The sequence below is a fragment of the Tetrao urogallus genome (genome assembly GCF_951394365.1).
Source record: "Tetrao urogallus genome assembly, chromosome: 19".
Classification (NCBI taxonomy): domain Eukaryota; kingdom Metazoa; phylum Chordata; class Aves; order Galliformes; family Phasianidae; genus Tetrao; species Tetrao urogallus.
The window spans coordinates 3,322,126-3,339,960 of record NC_136832.1 but is presented as its reverse complement, the minus strand read 5'-3'; the positions used below and the strand labels follow the sequence as shown (position 1 = coordinate 3,339,960).

General features: G+C 43.9%; 1 protein-coding gene across 1 annotated transcript in view; it reads right to left on the bottom strand.

Moving 5' to 3' along the window:
• PAPPA (pappalysin 1) overlaps positions 1-17,835 on the bottom strand; it is a gene marked incomplete at its 3' end in the record, with an annotated part of 167,341 nt that overhangs the window by 111,948 nt on the left and 37,558 nt on the right. Inside the window, exon 3 of the mRNA XM_079544568.1 lies at positions 3,368-3,513. Coding sequence (XP_079400694.1) covers positions 3,368-3,513 — 146 coding nt within the window. The remainder of the gene's footprint in view (positions 1-3,367; positions 3,514-17,835) is intronic.

Here is a 17,835-nt window from a genome sequence, read left to right as displayed (position 1 = left end):
TGAGCAAATAGTAAATTTGTGAGGCTTGACAATTTATTGAATTAATCATAAGCATTATATTTTTAGCTCAGCTAGATGTACCTTTGGATTTATGACATGCATCATATTTTCTTTATTTAGCTTGTTGACCTCAACTTTTCCAAGCCTTTTATTTAAAACTCTTTGTATATATTACCTTCCACGAGAATGGGAGTTTGCTTTGAAAAAGTAATAGCGGGAAGATAAATCTTGGATATGTTACACTAATAAATCAGTGACAATAAGGAGGGAAAAGACTTTGACAGGAGGAGTTTTATCAGTGACTGCAGCATAGGGAAGATGAGGTCACCAGGTTTCTGATGCACCGTAAGCTGTTCATTCTCATCTGCTTGGAGACTTTTGCTGTAACACCATGGAATTACAGGGAAATAAGACTGAGAAGATCTCAAAAAGTTCTCAGAACAACATGGGACCAGTTACATCCATACCATCCCTCACACCCATAGGACTGATGTCTCCTTACAACCTCCAATGATGTGACCACCCTGGCAATCAACTTCAGCAGTCATCATGGCTGCAAGGATTTAACTCACATCTAATCTGAACTGATTTTTTGGCAATTTAAGTTCATTACTTGAAGTCCTGCCTCACACAGACTCAAGGAACAGAAGATTCTCCTCTCCTTTCATCAGCTTTTATGCAATTATTATCATCCAAACTTCAGGCTTTTTTCCTTTAGTATGAATAGCCATAATCCATTCAACATTCCCATGCAGCTCAATTCTTCTTCTAGACCTCCCTGACCATTCTTCTTTTGTTTACCCAGTTGTCTCACGTTTTCCTCCAAATACAGTGCCCAGATACAATGCAGTGCTCCAGCTTTCGTGGTATCAGTGTTGAAGAGAAGGAGGACCACTTTATTTGTCTTGCAAAGGTATATGCACAAATAGAGAGAGAAAAAAAGACTTTCACTTTGTGCATTGGCAGATGTGAATGTATGCACACAGTGGAGTTACATGTGCATGCATAAATACATATTTAGCACAAATAACTCAATAGCAAAGTTAAGTATAAACACTAAAGAGCGAATAAAACGTATCATACTGCAACATCATGCCTATTATGGCACGTTCAGAGTCTGCACATCCCTTCCACCACCCTGAGCTGGTCCTTACGCTAAGTTCTCCACAAGCCTGGTGTGCACAGAAGTATGCAGCTACTGCCATCACCGTGCTCCTGGCATCCTTCTCTCCCCCTTTATACAACACATATTCTGATCCCTCCAGTGCTTGGGTTCCTCTTAGCTGGATCCATTCACACTCAGAAGGAATCTTGGCATGTTGTTTGGTTGTTCTCTTTCTCAAAGGTACTTCCAGAGCTTGTTTTTAAATGGTGGGAGTCTTGGTGAAATTCCCCAGCCTTCATAATAGAGGCTGGCCAAATGGTTCTGGCATTGGGCAGCCCTGAGGCAGCTGGAGAGGGAGATTTTATTTTTGCCTTTGTTGAAAATTTATATTTTTCACAGCTGTCAAGAATCTAAATCAATTGCAGTTTTACAGAAAAGATAAACTCCTGCACCCAGACAATCTCTATCCCAGCCTTTAGATCTGCACCACAGGACATATTTCATATTTTTTATTAAGTACATATTGGATTTATAGAAGAGAGTAAAAAAGATTAAAGATGAATTCTTACAGACCAAGCACAGGTCTGGGAGGGCTATTATGACAGGAAATTATGGCCATTATTTATTTATTTTTACTTTTTTTCCACTGCAAGTTAACTTTAAACTGTTGGCTATGTCTTCCTTTCTTTCCATTTTTTTTTTTGTATGATCTCTTTTTTCGTCAATGGATTCTGCCAATACACTGTAGGAGCTGCATTTAAATTGTTTTGCTCAGGCATGATGTTAGCAATTAGCTTAATGAAGTGACAGAGGAACCCATCAGGGCTTTGGGCAAGCCCCAGCCCTCTTGCAGAACGTTCTTCTCTGCCTTCTGGAGCTCTTTCCCTGTTCTCTGCTCCCTCCCATGGCAACACCAAGGGAAACTATGAAAATACTCATTTAGGGGCAGATCTACGCCAGCCTTATTTCACTCCAGCAGTAACATTAGGGGTGGTGTTTCCTAACATCAACCAGAACTGCTGCGGGCTGATGAAGGACTATGGGGTTGTAGTACTGCAAAAAGAGAAATCTCAGCAGCATGGGGAACGGTGGAGCCTGGGGGTTAACAATTTCTTTGTATTTGCCAAAAGATGTAGCCGGGGGGAAGGTTCACCAGCAGACATTCCCATCTCCCTCTGTTTTGGGTGCTCCCAGCCAGAGCCCACAGAGATAGGGCTGGAGGCAAGTCAGTGGAACTGGCTTCACTTCCAGCCTTGCTCAGAAGGAGGTGATGTCTGGATGTGTGTCAGTGCTGGTTCGTGGGGAGGGACACTCACACTGCTTCCAAGCAGCTGCAGAGCTGGATGTCATAGTGAAACACTGGCAATTGCAGTAGGGCAGCCAGCTCCTGCTGCTTGCTCTGACCACGGTCCCTCTCAGTCACAGAGATGGGTCACTACAGATAAGTGTTAACATCAGTGTCTGAAGTAATGCAGTTCTGAGTACAGTGAAGTTGTAGTTCAGCTCTTATGGGATGTATGTTTAGTATGCTTCAGAGTAATAAAAACCATATTTGCTGTCTTCTTCTGGGCTTTATGTTTGCCCATCTTTGTTTTGCTCACTGTGGGCTTAGATAATGAAAACAAAAGATGGCCGAAGCAGCCTCTATAAAGGCTGAATGAACATGGCTGAAATTGGGCTTCATCTGCCTACGGAGGCCTGGCCAGGCTGGAGAAAGTATCTGCTACGAAGTGTGCAGGCCCATCTGCAGGGCAGCAAACTCTTCCCCGTTCCACTCAAACAAACATCAGAAATACAATCTCTCGGCAGTTTGTTCTTTTGCACGGTGGTGGAAAAAAATAGCAACAAAATGTCATCTGTGAGGAAAATTAATTGGATGCTCGCTTAGTAACGAACTCGGGATCATAACGTAACAGGTTAAGGTTAAACATTCATGTCTGTCTAGCATTCCCTCACCTATCTCCCCCAGCCCTCTTTGCAAAGTGCTCTCATGGAGCAAATGCCCTGTAAAGTAGCTTCACTTAAAAGGTGAAATACTTTCAGATTGACATCATCTACAAATACCATAATATGCTTTGGGTTTATAACCTAATATTTTCCTGGTTGTGAGCCAGTATCTGGGAATCATGAAATACTTTTTTTCCCCTGACTATATGTTAGAGGAATGATAAGAAATCAGACCAGAGCTTAGTGCATATTTGTCTTGCCTTCTTAGCGCCTCAAAAGAATGCTTTACAAAAGAGAAACATCTTTATCACTCACCTAGATGCATCAAGGCCTCCTTGTCCCAGGGCCAAGTTGCCACTCCAGCCAGCTCTTCCTCAGAGGAGTTGGCAAAGAAGATGTTGAGGTGTGTGGATCCATCCAGTTTGAGGATGTTCTTCAGTTCATTGACATCTAAGTATGCTCTATTTAAAAAAAAAAAAAAGGGAAAATTCCACTTTTTTTCTAAAAGTGGCACAAAAAGCAACAAAGTATTGAAGTACTGCAATCCAGGCAAAGATCTTATAATATCCTGCGTATCAGTCACCTGAAATATTTTAATAACACACTCCCAAATTTCAATTACTTCACATTCATGCAGTGAATCTCATCTGAGGACTTCCAGCCATTTCTTAACTATGCCTACAAAACCCAAGGTAAATACATAAAGCTGTCTATATTCCCAAGATAAGTATAGGAATCTTTTTATTATGAATGTAATTAACCGTGTACTATGGCCAGTAAATCTTCCTATATCAGCAGTTACCTTGCACGTTTTTTCTAAGCTGTTTGGTGCTCTAAACTGCTATTCTCCCCCACACGAAGCTCCATGCCTTCAGCCTGGCACCAGCTCCCAGCATTACTCCTGTGACACCAGTGGCATTATTCCTGCTGAGATGGACTCAGCCTAGCCCTGACACAGGTTGGTTGGTTGGGAATTGCTATTTCCAGGTTCCTTTTGGAACCTCTTGAAAGAAGTAGATTTTGTTGATACCAGAACACGGGAGGAACTGCCCGAGTGCATCCCTGGTGCCACGCTGGTGCCAGTGGCACCGTCACGCTCTAACTCAGAGCAGAGCTGCAGCGTAAGATGAAACCCATCTGTTCCTTGTCTCCAGCTCACATCGCCTCTTGACACTGAGTGCTGTGCTAACACGAGACCTAAAACATGGGTGAGTTCTGCTGTCTCCACCTGACAGGCAGGAATATTGGAAGGGCAGGGCACACCGAGTCAAACGTGGTTGGCCGGCATGTTAGGAAGGACACCGTTATGGTCCTGAGCAGTTGATTCCTTCTTGCTTAAACCCCGTTTCCATATCTATGTGATATGTATAAATCCACACAGGTTCACAAACCAAACGCGCTCCCATTCGGTAAGCAGGGCTCCTTGCATATCTTACAAGGCTTTCGCTCCCAGAGGGATGAAAAAAAAAACAACCAGGGGAGTTGGCTCAGCACCAGGATCTTTCTGTCCTTCCCTGGAGGACTCCCCAATGGAAAACACATTCTTATTTCCACAATAGCTTCCCCTGCCACTTGCTGAAGTCACTGTCTCCAAAATAGCTCATGGCTGGGTGTCCCCAGGCCCTCACTGACTCATGGAGGAAGACGTACTCTTTGGGGACACCGATGGAAGGGTATGTTTCCATTCCATACAGTGTTTATCTTCCAGTCAATGCGGATGACATCCTGAAGGACAGGTCAGCACTGTGACCCTTTACACATTCCTCATCTCTCCACTGTTCCCAACACATCTTCCTAAAATACACAGATCATTCCCTTAGCTCCTCAAGCTTGTCCTGCATGTATCTGCACAGTGATCCGGGCCTGTGCTTAATCTATTTCCAGGATCTTATTTGTGCTTTTGAAAACATCTTTTCCAAACATGGGCTCACAGTAAAACGTGTCCAGAAGCACTAAGTTTGAAATCACATATGAGAGCTAGTGAGCATTTCCAAATGAAAATGTATTAGTGGGAAAATGTGATGGGAGATGTGTGTGTACGGAAGGGACAATGTGCATGTCTGTATATCTGATAGTATCAGTAAAAGGCAGTGAGTAAAAGTGTAAGAGAGAACGTGGGAGTGATGTGATACTCTGGGCAAGAGAGAAAAGGACAGGAACAGAAGCACTGCATACCCCTGAGCAGAAAAATGTTTGTGTTTTGTATCACTGTGGGAAGGAAAGGCCCACTGTATGTATTTGAGACTGCAGTTGTTGACTCTGGATGCAGACGCTTTACTGCCTGTGCAAATCCCTGTAGCAGTTACTATAATCAAACTCCCCTCCTGAGATTACCAGCTTTATTCCCATTCTTCTCTAATGGCTCCAAATTATTTAAGCTGATAGTGCTTTATTCTCAGCTGCCTTTTTCTTGCTGTTTACACAATCCATTCCCCATCTATATCCTCGACGCATGGCCACAATCATGCTCTCAGTTAGGTGCATGCAGGCTATGTGCTTCACCATCTAGGGCTGTTCTGTATATGGATTATTACTGCAGACAGCATTTAACTAATTGGCCAGTGATGTCAGTGCATCACTGAGACTGAATTCGTGCCCTACGTAAATCCACTGTAATAAGTCAGTCAGACTTATCTTTATAGTATTTCTCTGTCTGCAACTTCTTTGTGAGCCAACGAAAGGCTGCAGAGGAGCAGAGTGTATTCTAGTGGGGTAAGAGCAGAATGCTAAGAGGATTTTTAACAAAGGTGCTGCACAAAAGTAAGTGTAAACAGCTCACAGTTTGGGAGGAAGTAAATGCAAACCCCCTTGTAACAGCACCCTGCAACCCCCAGCACGCAAACATGCTAAAGCATTTAGCTCAGGCAAATCCCTTGCAAGCGTGTGAACATGTGCCTGCATGTGCGTGCATGAATGGAGGTGTGAGTGGAAGCAAGGCTTTGGACTGTGCACACATGTAAGCCAGCCAAGGATATGTATGCAGAGGAACGTATGTGTGTGTAAGAGATAAAAACATGAGCTGGAATTCCATCTTCTCCTTCCTCCCCATGTTTCTAATAACCTCCCATCCCTATCCATCATCACCACATTCCTACACTCAAGGAGGCATAAATTAACTACTTTTGCAGTTCATGTCCAACTTCGCAGCCGCAGGCAGCAGACCCAACAGTTACCAGGTCAGAACAGCTTTCAGTTATTGTGTTGGACTGGGCTGACTCCCCCCTGCTGCTGTGGCTGCTTTGTTATCAGCCCAGACTATCTGACCCAACGCAATGTGTGAGCGCTGCTTACACTTCTCAAGGTTATGTGGGTCCCCTGATAGAGGACATAATGTCTGTCACATGGGCTTGTGCCAAAGAGAGCCAAAGAGCCCAGCCTTTCCAACACTGCCAAACTTGCATTTCAAAGACATGAGTGCAGTCTTGGAAGGGGATCAAAGCCTTTCTAACTGTCATTAGAATATTTCCTTTATGCATCTCTCTGTGAGTGCCAGCAACATATTTCATCAAATTCACTGGCTCGAGATGGTACCTCCAATATAAACCTGAATGGGGGGGAATTGTCAGGGCAAGTCTAGGTGGAAAACAAAACAAAACCCAAAGCACAACAAAACACGTGTAATTCCTGTAATGGAAAAAACATACGATGCCGTGAGCATGCCTAGCTCAAGAAATCCTAATGAGCCTATTAGTGCATCATAAAAAGTCTCTTTTCCTGGAATGTGTTTTAGACATAGAAACTCTATGGTCTGCTCCAGGCCATTTAGGACACTGAATCCTATCAGACAACAAGCACGTTCCCACCCAGGTCTTTTCTCTGAACTATCTGTTCAATGCAAATCTTTGGTTTTGTTTTTTTTTTTTCATCCACTCCTAAAGCTGTGCTGTACAGCAGCCTGCTCTTACCCAGTAAGCCCAGACCTCAATCAGTGAGATACATCCTCTCCAGTGCTCCAGTTTCAGTCTAATGGGTCTTCAGTGTGCTGCAGCCTGCCCCATCCGTCACAGAGCCATTAGCCCCATGCCTGCCTCATCTGCCAAGCCCATTTCCTCTCTGTTTGGGCTCTGCTTGGACCCCCACCCCAGAGCCCATCTGGCCACAAGGCTGCTGTGCAAAGCTGCCTACTACGGGTCCTCAGCTTCACCACCAGCCTCAGACCCCTGCTCTTAACTGCACACACAGCTGCCAAGGGCTCCTGCACTTGGATGTATCAGGTATCAGATCCAATCATATTAAATCTGGTTTTATAAGAGGGTAGGAAGCTCTTCCTCCTGCTCTGTTTTCCTCCTAGTGCAGAGGCAGAGAGCAGCCCGTGTTTCCTTAACACAGCCAAGGTGCAGCTTTTGCTCTTGTGGTTGTTTTTGCATGGAAGACAGAGTCCTCCAGCCCTCATTGTTAGGAAATGTTTTCTACTGTTTGCTCTGAGTTATTCTCTATTTGTCTTTGCTTTGTTTTGTTTTGTGTTTTGTTTTTTTTTTCCTTCAAAGATAAATGTCACTTTGCAGCAAGAAAACAAACAGGGCACTTAGGGTATTATTTGCAAGACCCCACACAAACAAAGAGTAAGAACTCAGCTATCTGCTCACTATGGAGTACAGTCTCCAACTGTCTGATGGTTGGTTAGGAATAAAAGGCACTGCATTTCACCATTTAAAACAAAAACAAACAAACAAACAAAACAAAACAAAAAAGCAAACCAGCATTGTCTTGGGAAGTCAGCCTCAAAAGTCTTCCTTTTTGCCTTGTGACACAGTGTCCTGTCCCTTACCAAATGGGGTCAGCACATGGCAGGGAAGAGTAAATCTGGTGGATCCACACGGATTGAGTATCGCTCTCTTTCCCAGATCTCTTGTTTGTGCTTTCATTTGGTGCAGCCATTTGGCAGCCCAGCCTGAACCATGGCATACAATTTAGGAGGCACAGAGAAAGCCCATCTCATCCATTCAGCATTGGTGAGCCAAGGTGTTAGGGTACATCTAGAGATTTTCAAACATCTGCAGTGAACAGCAAGGATAGCTTTGAGACAAATGATGTTCTTCCTGAAGCTAATGGCAAATGCATGGATTCACAGCGCTGAAAGCTGACCCTGAAATGCTGCCCATTGGCAGGCACACACTGTCTCACTTCAGCTTTTCCTCTGGGTGGTTAGACACAGAACTCTTCTTTTGGAGAAGTTGTGTTGATGCCAGTTTCTAAGCTGCCCATTGTCTTATGTCATGGAGTCAGAGGAAAACAAGTCTGGACAAGATGTCCAGAGACCATCACTGCTAGCTCTCCACCCAGAGCAGGAGCATCCCAATGTACCAAACAAATGAGGTAATGGTGAGGTATTGGCACCGGCTGTCCAGGAGTGCTGGGGTCACATGGAGGTGTTCCAGAACCCTGGAGATGTGGCACTGAGGGATAAGGTCAGTGGGCACGGTGGGATGGGTTGGGGTTGCACTTGATGATCTTAGAGGTCTTTCCAACCTCAATGATTCTATGGCCCTGTGATTCTATGGAATGGTTATCTAGCTCACGCTTATAACCACAGATGACAAAGGCTCTGCAATTGCCTCAGCAGCCAGAATTCCATGTTTTGATTCCTGTACTGTCAGGGAGCTTTTCATAAGATCTCCCTGAATGCTTTTTGCTGCAATAGAAGTGACGACCACTTGTGCCATTCCCCACAGACAGGAAGGTGAGATGATTTCCTTCTGCTTTAACTAATCTATTACCTATTTCAAAGCTTACAATTTCTCCTGCAAATTATCTCATTTGGGGGTTAAAACTGCCTTATTTCTTCAGTCTGTCCCTGCTGGTCCTACTTTGAAGACTTCTGGTCATTTTTGATGCTCTCATCTACATTCTGTATCTTTCCTAAAGGCTGGTCATTAAAGTAGACAGAGTCCTCAAGCCGAGAGATTATCAGTGCTATATAACTGCTACATTCAACTTCATCCTGACATAAAATACACAGCAGAGCTTTCAGACCTACAAATGCTCCTACCGGTTTTTCTTCTTCTTTGTCTAAAGTGCTCCAGGTCTATCAAAAACCTGAACAAAAAAGGACAGCTACAAACCTTCCTTAGCAGTCGACTTGCAATAAAATTTTTGTCTGACCTCATGTTAAAGATCTGCCTTTGTTGGCAAATTTAATTTTACTCCTCATTTCAGACGGACTGCCATAAATCACGTGAAGCAGGAAGTGTGCCTCATCTACATTTAGTTTAGTGTTAATTTAAGACACTGGTGTAAGCGTAGTAAAAGTCATGATAATTTATTGATAAAGGTATAAATCTTTCAGTGATTGGGAAAGAGCCTGAAATAGAGTAGAGCCAGAACATTACAAGTGAAAGGTTTTTGGTCCCAGTTTAGATCCAGATCACTGCCTGTATCCGCACTGACATCCAAGTGTCTAACTGCAGCTCTGACCGCGTCCAAACCAGGCAGCCACTAGGTCAGGTCCACAGGCATAAATCGCAAGCACTGTCAGCACATGTAGGCTTGGCAGCTTTGAAAGAATTTCGGTTTATCTGCTTCAGCAAAACGTCTTCTGCAGCCCCCGAGTCTGATCTCCCATTACAAGAAAGAGGGCGTTTATGGAAAAGAAAAAAAATAATGTTTAGCATCCAAGAAAAGACACTTAGCACAAGTGCTCAAATAGATCCAGCTTCTCGGGTAACTTCAGTAGCTGGTGCAGAACCCCGTATCACTGTGGTGACACTGAATGCATCCATGTCAGCTGGTTAATGCTGGTCTAGGTGTCCTGCAGTGAAGACCATCCCTAAGAAACATAGTACAAAATAAGAGTCCATGGGTGGCTGGTGACCCTGCACATGGCAGGAGGTTGAAACTAGATGATCACTGTGGTCCTTTTCAACCCAGGCCATTCTGGGATTCTATGAAAAGTGTGGGTATATGGTGGTACAGAAGTCTGGGTGTTTCGTGATCCCAGGATGTCCTGAATTAATTCTACCGTAATGCTGGTGACTCAGGCTTTAAACACCCCAAGAAAAAAAGAAAAAAGGAAAAAAAAATATTATGTTAAATATGGGACTCATTTGGGTCTGGCTTTTCCTTATCCTGGAACAGAGACTGAGAGCAGCTCCTTGGTCTAAAGTAGGGATTTTTTTACAATTGTGAAGTCATCAGTTTCGTTTCATTTGCCTTGAAATGTTGGCTTTCCAACAGCACTTCTAGACAATCCTAGAAATAAGTACATTTCTACTGTAACATTCAGCACTGTAAATCCATAGGACTGCAAGGAAAACAAACCCATACTTAAAGGACGTTATTTGCTGCTAAATTCCCAAGTCAATACTAACACCAATACCACCCCAACACTGCACCCTTGCTCAACCCTAGCAGCCTTTCTCACAAAGATGACCACTAATAAATACAGCTATACTACACACCATCGCCTATAGGTAACTTCTGGATGTCATAAATGTGGATGTAAATTTGTTTAATGAGCTGAACCATAACAACAGGTTGGAGGAAACCTGGACTGCTCTGCACTTTGGTCTTGGTCCTCTTCTGGTTTGGGTCACACAAGCTCTCACTTGGAGTCAGCTCCACGCCACGCTGTGCACTGAGCATCAGCTCTGAAGGTGATGTATTTGTTCCAGTAAATATAGAGTCAGTCAGAGCAACATTTGATTCTCAAAGTGCTGCTTCAGGTTCAAATCCAAAATCTCAAAGGAAACCTCAGTTGAAACAACCAATTTTTGCCCAATTTCTGGCCAACGCAACTTGCTTTTTTAAGGAGGGAGGCGGGTTTCCTCAGATCTCCACACGGATTCTCTCAAAGGTTTGTAAATCCTTGCCAAATCCTTCGCAAACCTGGGCTCAGATTCAGAAATACAGTGAAAACAGATTTTTTTCTTTTTTTTTTTCCCCGGCACTTTTGCTGCTGGTTCTGGCCAGGAGAAGAAAGAGAAGAGGCCGAGGGGGAAAAAAAAAAATGGGGAAAAAGATGATGCAAAAATTGTCAAATGTCAAACACGTTCTGTCTGAGCTCTGGGCAAAAGTTTGGGGTGGCTGTTAATGCTCAGAAGATGATTCACCCCCATTCTCCCTTTCATCCTCCCTGGTTGCGCTGCCCACTGCTTATACCAGAGACCCCATCTTTATATAACCTTTTTTATAGGGTTATACAGAGTTGCAGTGCTACAGACCATAAATATGTGATCACTGAGCCTTCTTCCTTTGCAGGGTTTACATCCAAGAACAGAGGAACATTTGAGTTCACTCGTGCAGCAAGAACCAAAAAGCCCCGTTTCCTCAAACAACCATAAAAAATAATTAAGCTAACCAACTCCACAGTAGTAGGAAAAGAGCTGCTGGCCAGCCAACTTGCAGGGAGAAAAAAAGAAAACAAAGGGAAAGCCTTGGCAGAGAGAATGGTGATCTTACTGTACAATCAACTTCTGAGACAGTGAGTAGGATGAAAGCATGGAACATCTCAAGAAACGTGTCTTTAAAATAGCAAAGCATTATGAAGCATACATGCACATTTCACAGGCCTTTGAAATCAGCAACACTGGCAGGTTTATTTGTTTTGATTGCCTCTTTCTCTTTCTTTTACTACTTTGGGATTTTTCTCTCTCTCCTTTTCAAGCCTAAAGCCAAATGACCCATGAGAAATGTGCTGTAATTTGTCTCTTATCCATCCCTCATCTCCATCTGATATTCCCTCTGCCCTGGTTACCCTGATGTTTTTCCAGACTCTACAAGCTGAACCAGTGTAACAAGGAGAAAAGTCAAACGATAAAGAAAGAAGTGGCGTAAGGATATTTTCAGGAACCGGTTGTTAAAACAGATTTCCTTTGCCGCTTTTCCAAAACCCCTTTTGGCTGCAGCAAGCCTCATTCACATATAATAGTGAATTTAAAACAGTATAGGAAGGTATATATACTTGAGGCTATTTTAACCATCAGTTATATTGCTTGGCACTTCCACAGTGCTTCCCCTCTGGGCCTCAAAATGCTTCCTAAACATAAGAGAGAAATTCCACTCTGGTCAAAGCCCTGACACGAGCCCTCTGCACTGCTCCAAATCCCATCCAAGGGTTTAAGTGGTCCTAAAGTGGGACAGGAACCATCGCGTTGGGCCTCCCCACAAGAACTTCTCCCACAGCTGAGGAAGCCATGAAATAGGAAGACAAGAAAACTTCCCTTGTCATGCAAAGAAGAAAACAGAGGTATAGAAATGCAATAATTTGTTCAAAGGAACATAATCACTCAGTGTGACAGTTGGGATTAGAAACTCAGTCTCTAGTCTACGTTCCTTGATAGCATGGACCATCTTTCTTTTATATAAGCGGTGGTTTGTGTTACTGATCCTTCAAGTTTTCTGCTGGTGGCCACTAATCATATTTTACAATCTTATTTTACAATCTTTTACTCATATTTTACAATCTCCAAAACATTCTAAAGGTCCGGCGCCCAGCAGATGGAAAATCAGAGCTCCCTACAGTAAGCCGGTCCTTCCTGAATCCCTTGGCTGTTTCTGAAGACGACGCAGCACACTCAGTTCATAAACAGATTTACTTGTGGAACCGGGGCTCTGCTTTCAATGAGTGAGCAGCCACCGTTCTAATGATATTTGGCATTTACATACCAGCTCTCATCCCAAAGAGCTTCCAAGAACAACCAGCAGATACGTGCATAGCACACTGCACAACAGTTCAAGTAAAGGACATTTTGGTTTCCGTCACCAGAACAAACCTGATTTTTTATGAAAAGCACCAGAGACCAGGAATGCAGCCTGTCATCGCTGCCTTGAATCAGGTCAAGAGTTAGGTAGAGCCTCTGTTAATCAGACTTGAAGCTAGAGATCAAGAGGAAACTTGAAGCTTTGACACAGAATTTCCTTTAATTACAGGAGTAGCTCATAGCAACTCTCTACATTAGGACTGCCAAACAATTTCCACTGTTAATATTCAACTTTGGCCTTGTCTCTCTTGTCCCATCCCAGTGGCTCTTGTCCCATCCTAGTGACTCTGAGGTTCGAAATCCCATTTACAGCCTTGCCACAACCGGTGCCACAGCGACCCTTGGGAGTCATGGCTGGAGTGACCCAGGATTGTGCACTTCTGAAGCACTGGGATGCTCACTGGGTCCTGTCTTTAGAGATCACCAAAAGCCTGCGTGTGGGGTTACCTACACACAGGTCCTGCTCCATGCTGAGCTCCGCAGCACCCACCGCTGCCCTCCGTGCATTCATACGGGCAGTGAGGAAGAGCAAGGAGCCAAGGAATATGCCTGGAGCAGCCCTGCCGGGCCACCTATCATGGGGACATTTGTCATTTCTTGGAAGCTGAACACTGTGCTGTAGCCTCAGGGTTCCCGTAATGAGATCGCAATTAGTCCCAGCTCCTTCAGAAGGGTGACACGTTGCTTTGTCCCTGCAGGGGTGTGCAGCTGGGACTTTAAGGGGACTGGACATTTAGCTACTCCGTTAGCATCTTCTCTAATTAACATGCAGTAAAAAATGAAGGGTAAAAAAAAGAACAAGATCAAATTCTTTGCTCCTTTCATCTCACTTTTTGACACTAATCCTCCCTGCACATAAACCCTGTGCCACAAAGTGAGATATACATTGCTATTGGAACAAAAAGAAACTTGGAATCAGGCCGACATCGTCAAAAAAATAAATAAAACCATATATAACCACAAAGGACCCAGCAAGTTTATTACAGATCCTTCTGGAGATGATGGGCCAAAATAATCAGCCCAAATATGCATCTTGCAAAACATCACTTTTTCTTTGGAGATGCCGCTTCTTTTCTGTTTTTGTTTTTACAACTCATGAACTTGCAAATCTTGTTTCTTATCCTTCTGGCAGTGCTGTGCATAAAGCTGGTCCTGCTGCAGTGGGCAGATCGTCAATGGCTTAGAGTTAGGATAATCCCAATTTTCCTCTTTTCTGAGAAAGAAATGAAAACCTGACTCAAGTGAGTCTAGCTGAAATTTCCTCTAGCTCTATCTCATGCAGGAAAGAGTAGGAGACACCAAAATACAACTGCAAAGAATATACTGGTGAAGGAGACTTCACTCCAGGGATGCTCAGAAAGCCTTATGCACAGACACTAAAAGCTTCAGGTTTCCACCCTTCCAGAGACAGGCTTGTTCTCTTTCAATAAAGAACTAACAGTTGGATCTATTGGTTTTCTCTTCTATTTTGTGAGGGCTATTGGTGAGTCATACCCAAAAGTCTTTCTCTTCAATGGCAATGTTCTGGATGCAGTTTTTACTAACCACTAAGTGTTAGGAGATCTGTTGAAGCTGGTTACTCTTGTTCTTTCCCAACAATAAGCAGATTACAAGGAAAGAGAAAATGTCAATCACCGAAAGAGAAATTTCACATAAGAACATTCAGCTTTGAAGTTCCCAGAATCCACAGTATATTGCCAGGTGATCTGGCAGAAACACCAACACACCTGCAATGGAAACAGTTCAGAGCTGGAGAAAGAACAGGCTGTGCAGAGTGTATTTTCTAAATCTGACTTTTTCCTTGTTTTTAAATTTTCTATTCTTGTTGAGCAGGAAGACAGAAAGAAGGGAAAAGCGTGGGGAGAGGACTTCAGAGATGATGACTTTGTCAAGAAACTGCTCTTGGGAGGGGGAACATGTTGGTAGCAGTGGCGGTAATGGGAATGGCTAAGATAACAGACTCCCTGACATCAAAATCTTGCCTCTCATTTCTCTCTGCTGAGGCAGAGACAATCAGTGGGAGGAAAGATGCAAATGTGTCTTTTCCAAGCACTCAAGAACTATCGGTCTTTGTTGTATTTAAACCCCTGCAGGACCTGTATCTTCCACAAAGACACGAGGTAAAGGAAAAGGCATTGTACCTGTGTGCTTCTACAAGCAGGCATTTCTTGAGCTGAAGGATATGTCAAGCACAAAAGGTCTTCAACCCCTTATATAAGCACGGGCAGCAGACACATCAAAAGGCAAGGTTATTAGGTGGATGGGAGGATGTTTTTGTTGTCTCACATATGGATCTGCTAACACGTCCACCAGAAAGCAGGCACTGTCAGTCCCAAACATAAGACTGATTGTAAGCATTCCCCGGAGGACACATTTCCCAAGACCCTACAAAATTGGACTGGCAGATTATGAAAGGTACAATACTGATCCAGCATGTAACAGTAAACTAGAGGAAATCATACCCATATATTTGGCCTTCAGACATGAGTGCAGAAATTGCCTGTTTTGGCACCACAGGACCGTGGATCCAGTTGAATCAAATACAGACCCCTAACAAAGTGCTATGAGAATGCAAAGATCTGTTACCCATTGTCAAAAGATAAGGGGGAAAAATGATTTTCCTTCGTGCCAGATTTCTTTACCAACCTTCGACATGAGTATCATCACCACTGTCAGCAGGCCATAGTCTGACTTTAGTCTTCTCCGTGACAGTGGCACCGCTGCAACCCAACTTACATAACTCTACCACGCATCTCAATCAACACTCACTCTGGTTTTCTGCAGTAATTTATCAGTGACATGTCACTAACAGCTCCTAGAGGACTTAAGATCTTGATGACGACAAATCTAGCTGTGCAAAGCACCCAGCAAATGTGCACGTTGTAATTTTTGTCCACTGATTCCTACACACAGACTCCAAATCATACAAACTTATAGTTTATAAATCTACGCTAGCATGAAATGTCTTGCAACTCCCTGCCAAAAAGTAGGTGCCCTACAGCAAATTGCACAGGAAAGCATCCAGGCATGCCTTGAATATCTCATGTAGATGAGTCCACAAGCCTATTCCAGGACTCTGTCAGCTCCATAGTATTCTTCTTCATGTTTGTATGGAACTTTCCATGTTCCAGTTTTCGCTCAGCACCCCCTGTCCTGTTGCTGCTCACCACTGAAAAGAGCCTGGCCCCATCCATCTGACTCCCAAGCTATAGATATTTATTAACAGAGATGAGACCCCCTCTCAACCTTCTCTTCTCCAAGCTGAACAGCCCCAGGGCTCTCAGCCTTTCCTCATAAGGGAGATGTTCCAGGATCTTAACCATCTTCGTGGCCTCTGCCGGACTCTCCCTAGGAGATCCCTGTCTTTTTTGAACTAGGGAGCTCAGGACTGGACACAGTACTCCACATGTGGACGCACAGCTTCTGTCCAGCAGGTCAGCCCCCAGGCTGTACTGATGCATGTGGTCCTTCCTCCCCAGGTGCGGGGCTCCATACTTGCTTTTGCTGAACCTCATCAGGTTCCTTTCTACCGAACTCTCCAGTCCGCCCTGGTCTTGCAGAACAGCAGCAAGGCCTTCTGGTGTGTCAGCCACTCCTCCCAGCTTTGCACTGTCCGAGGGCGGTGGACTCTATCCCTTCATCCACGCTTGTGATGAAGATGTTGAACAAGACCAGGTCCAGTACCTACCCTGGGGTACACTGCTCGTTATAGGCCTGATGAACTTCCTTGCTTTTCCAATTCCTCTGTTGCCAGTCCAAGCACGTCTTGAGAGCTTTAAAGCCTAAAATCCCACCTTGGTCACTCAGTTGGGTGCAGCAGAAGGTGTGCTGAAGGCACCTGCTAAGCTACCTGGAAGCACCTTTTGGAATATCTCCTACTGATGGGTTTCTGTATCAAAAACTCAAGGTTCTTTGGATATCATTCTGAGATATAAATAAAAAGAGAATTTTGTGTCTGATCAAGACAAGGGTGAGCCTGAACTTTCATGGCAAAACAAGACATTCGGAGGCAAAACATGTGAATAAACATATCCTGAAAAGTAAAACTATCAGAGGAATTCTGAGCAGATGAGGAGAAAGCCAGGAACTTCTATCCCTTATCTGAATCCAACTGGGTGCAGAGGGGGAATCAAACGACATGAATATCTTCAGGCAAAGTGGGAGAAACACTCTGATGTGTCTGACGGAAGCATTTTACTCTGTGTCTGGAAGTTTATCATGACCGATCAATTCTGGAAGAATTAGTGAGTGAGTTCTGGCTTTTGGCACCGACACAGCAGTGGTAAAAAGGCTGGAGGCAAAAAGGAAGTAATTTTCATAATGCTGTGAACTGTTGCCATCAATCCTTACCCAAAACATTTCTTCCATTTACTCTGTGCAGTGCTGTTCTGTAGGAGCTTCCCTTTTAGCTATTGCCCTTCATTTCAGGAAGGCTCACGACCTTGCACGTGCTCTGGATGTGGAGATCCAAGCCAAAGTCTGTTGGAGTTCAATCCTTCTTGGGACTTCAAAGAGCTTGGGATGCGTAACTTACTCCAGACAGAAAGCATAACATACACTTGGAACAATATTACACACGTAAAAATAGAAATGATTGAATGACTGTTAAGGAATGCAGTGTGATGGGGAAGCCTGATGTAAGTTGTGCATGGCATTTACATTCCTATTTCCATCTGCTAACCTAGGTGCTCCAGATCGTAGTGGAAGTACCTACCTTCTTCCAGCAGTTATAAAGACTTTAGATTTAATTCTCTGACCTGTGCCTATGCTGCGCGTCTGTCTGTGCTGCAAGCAGATGGCACGACTGCTCCCCTAGGAACTAACTGAGCAACAGCCACAAATAGCCAGTGCTAAAGCAAAGCTGCAACGACACATTTTGGGAGGAATCAGCAGCCCATAGTCCTCACAGACACATGAAGGTAAGCTAAAAACCCTTTGCTAGAAATATAAGATGCAGACATATTAAGGTCCTTAGAATAACACAAGTTTATGTTATTCTAAATATGCCTCAGACATTCTTACTTTGTCTCCATTTGTGCAGGGAAGACAGGAATAGAGCATTGACAAGCTCACGGAAATCAGGAG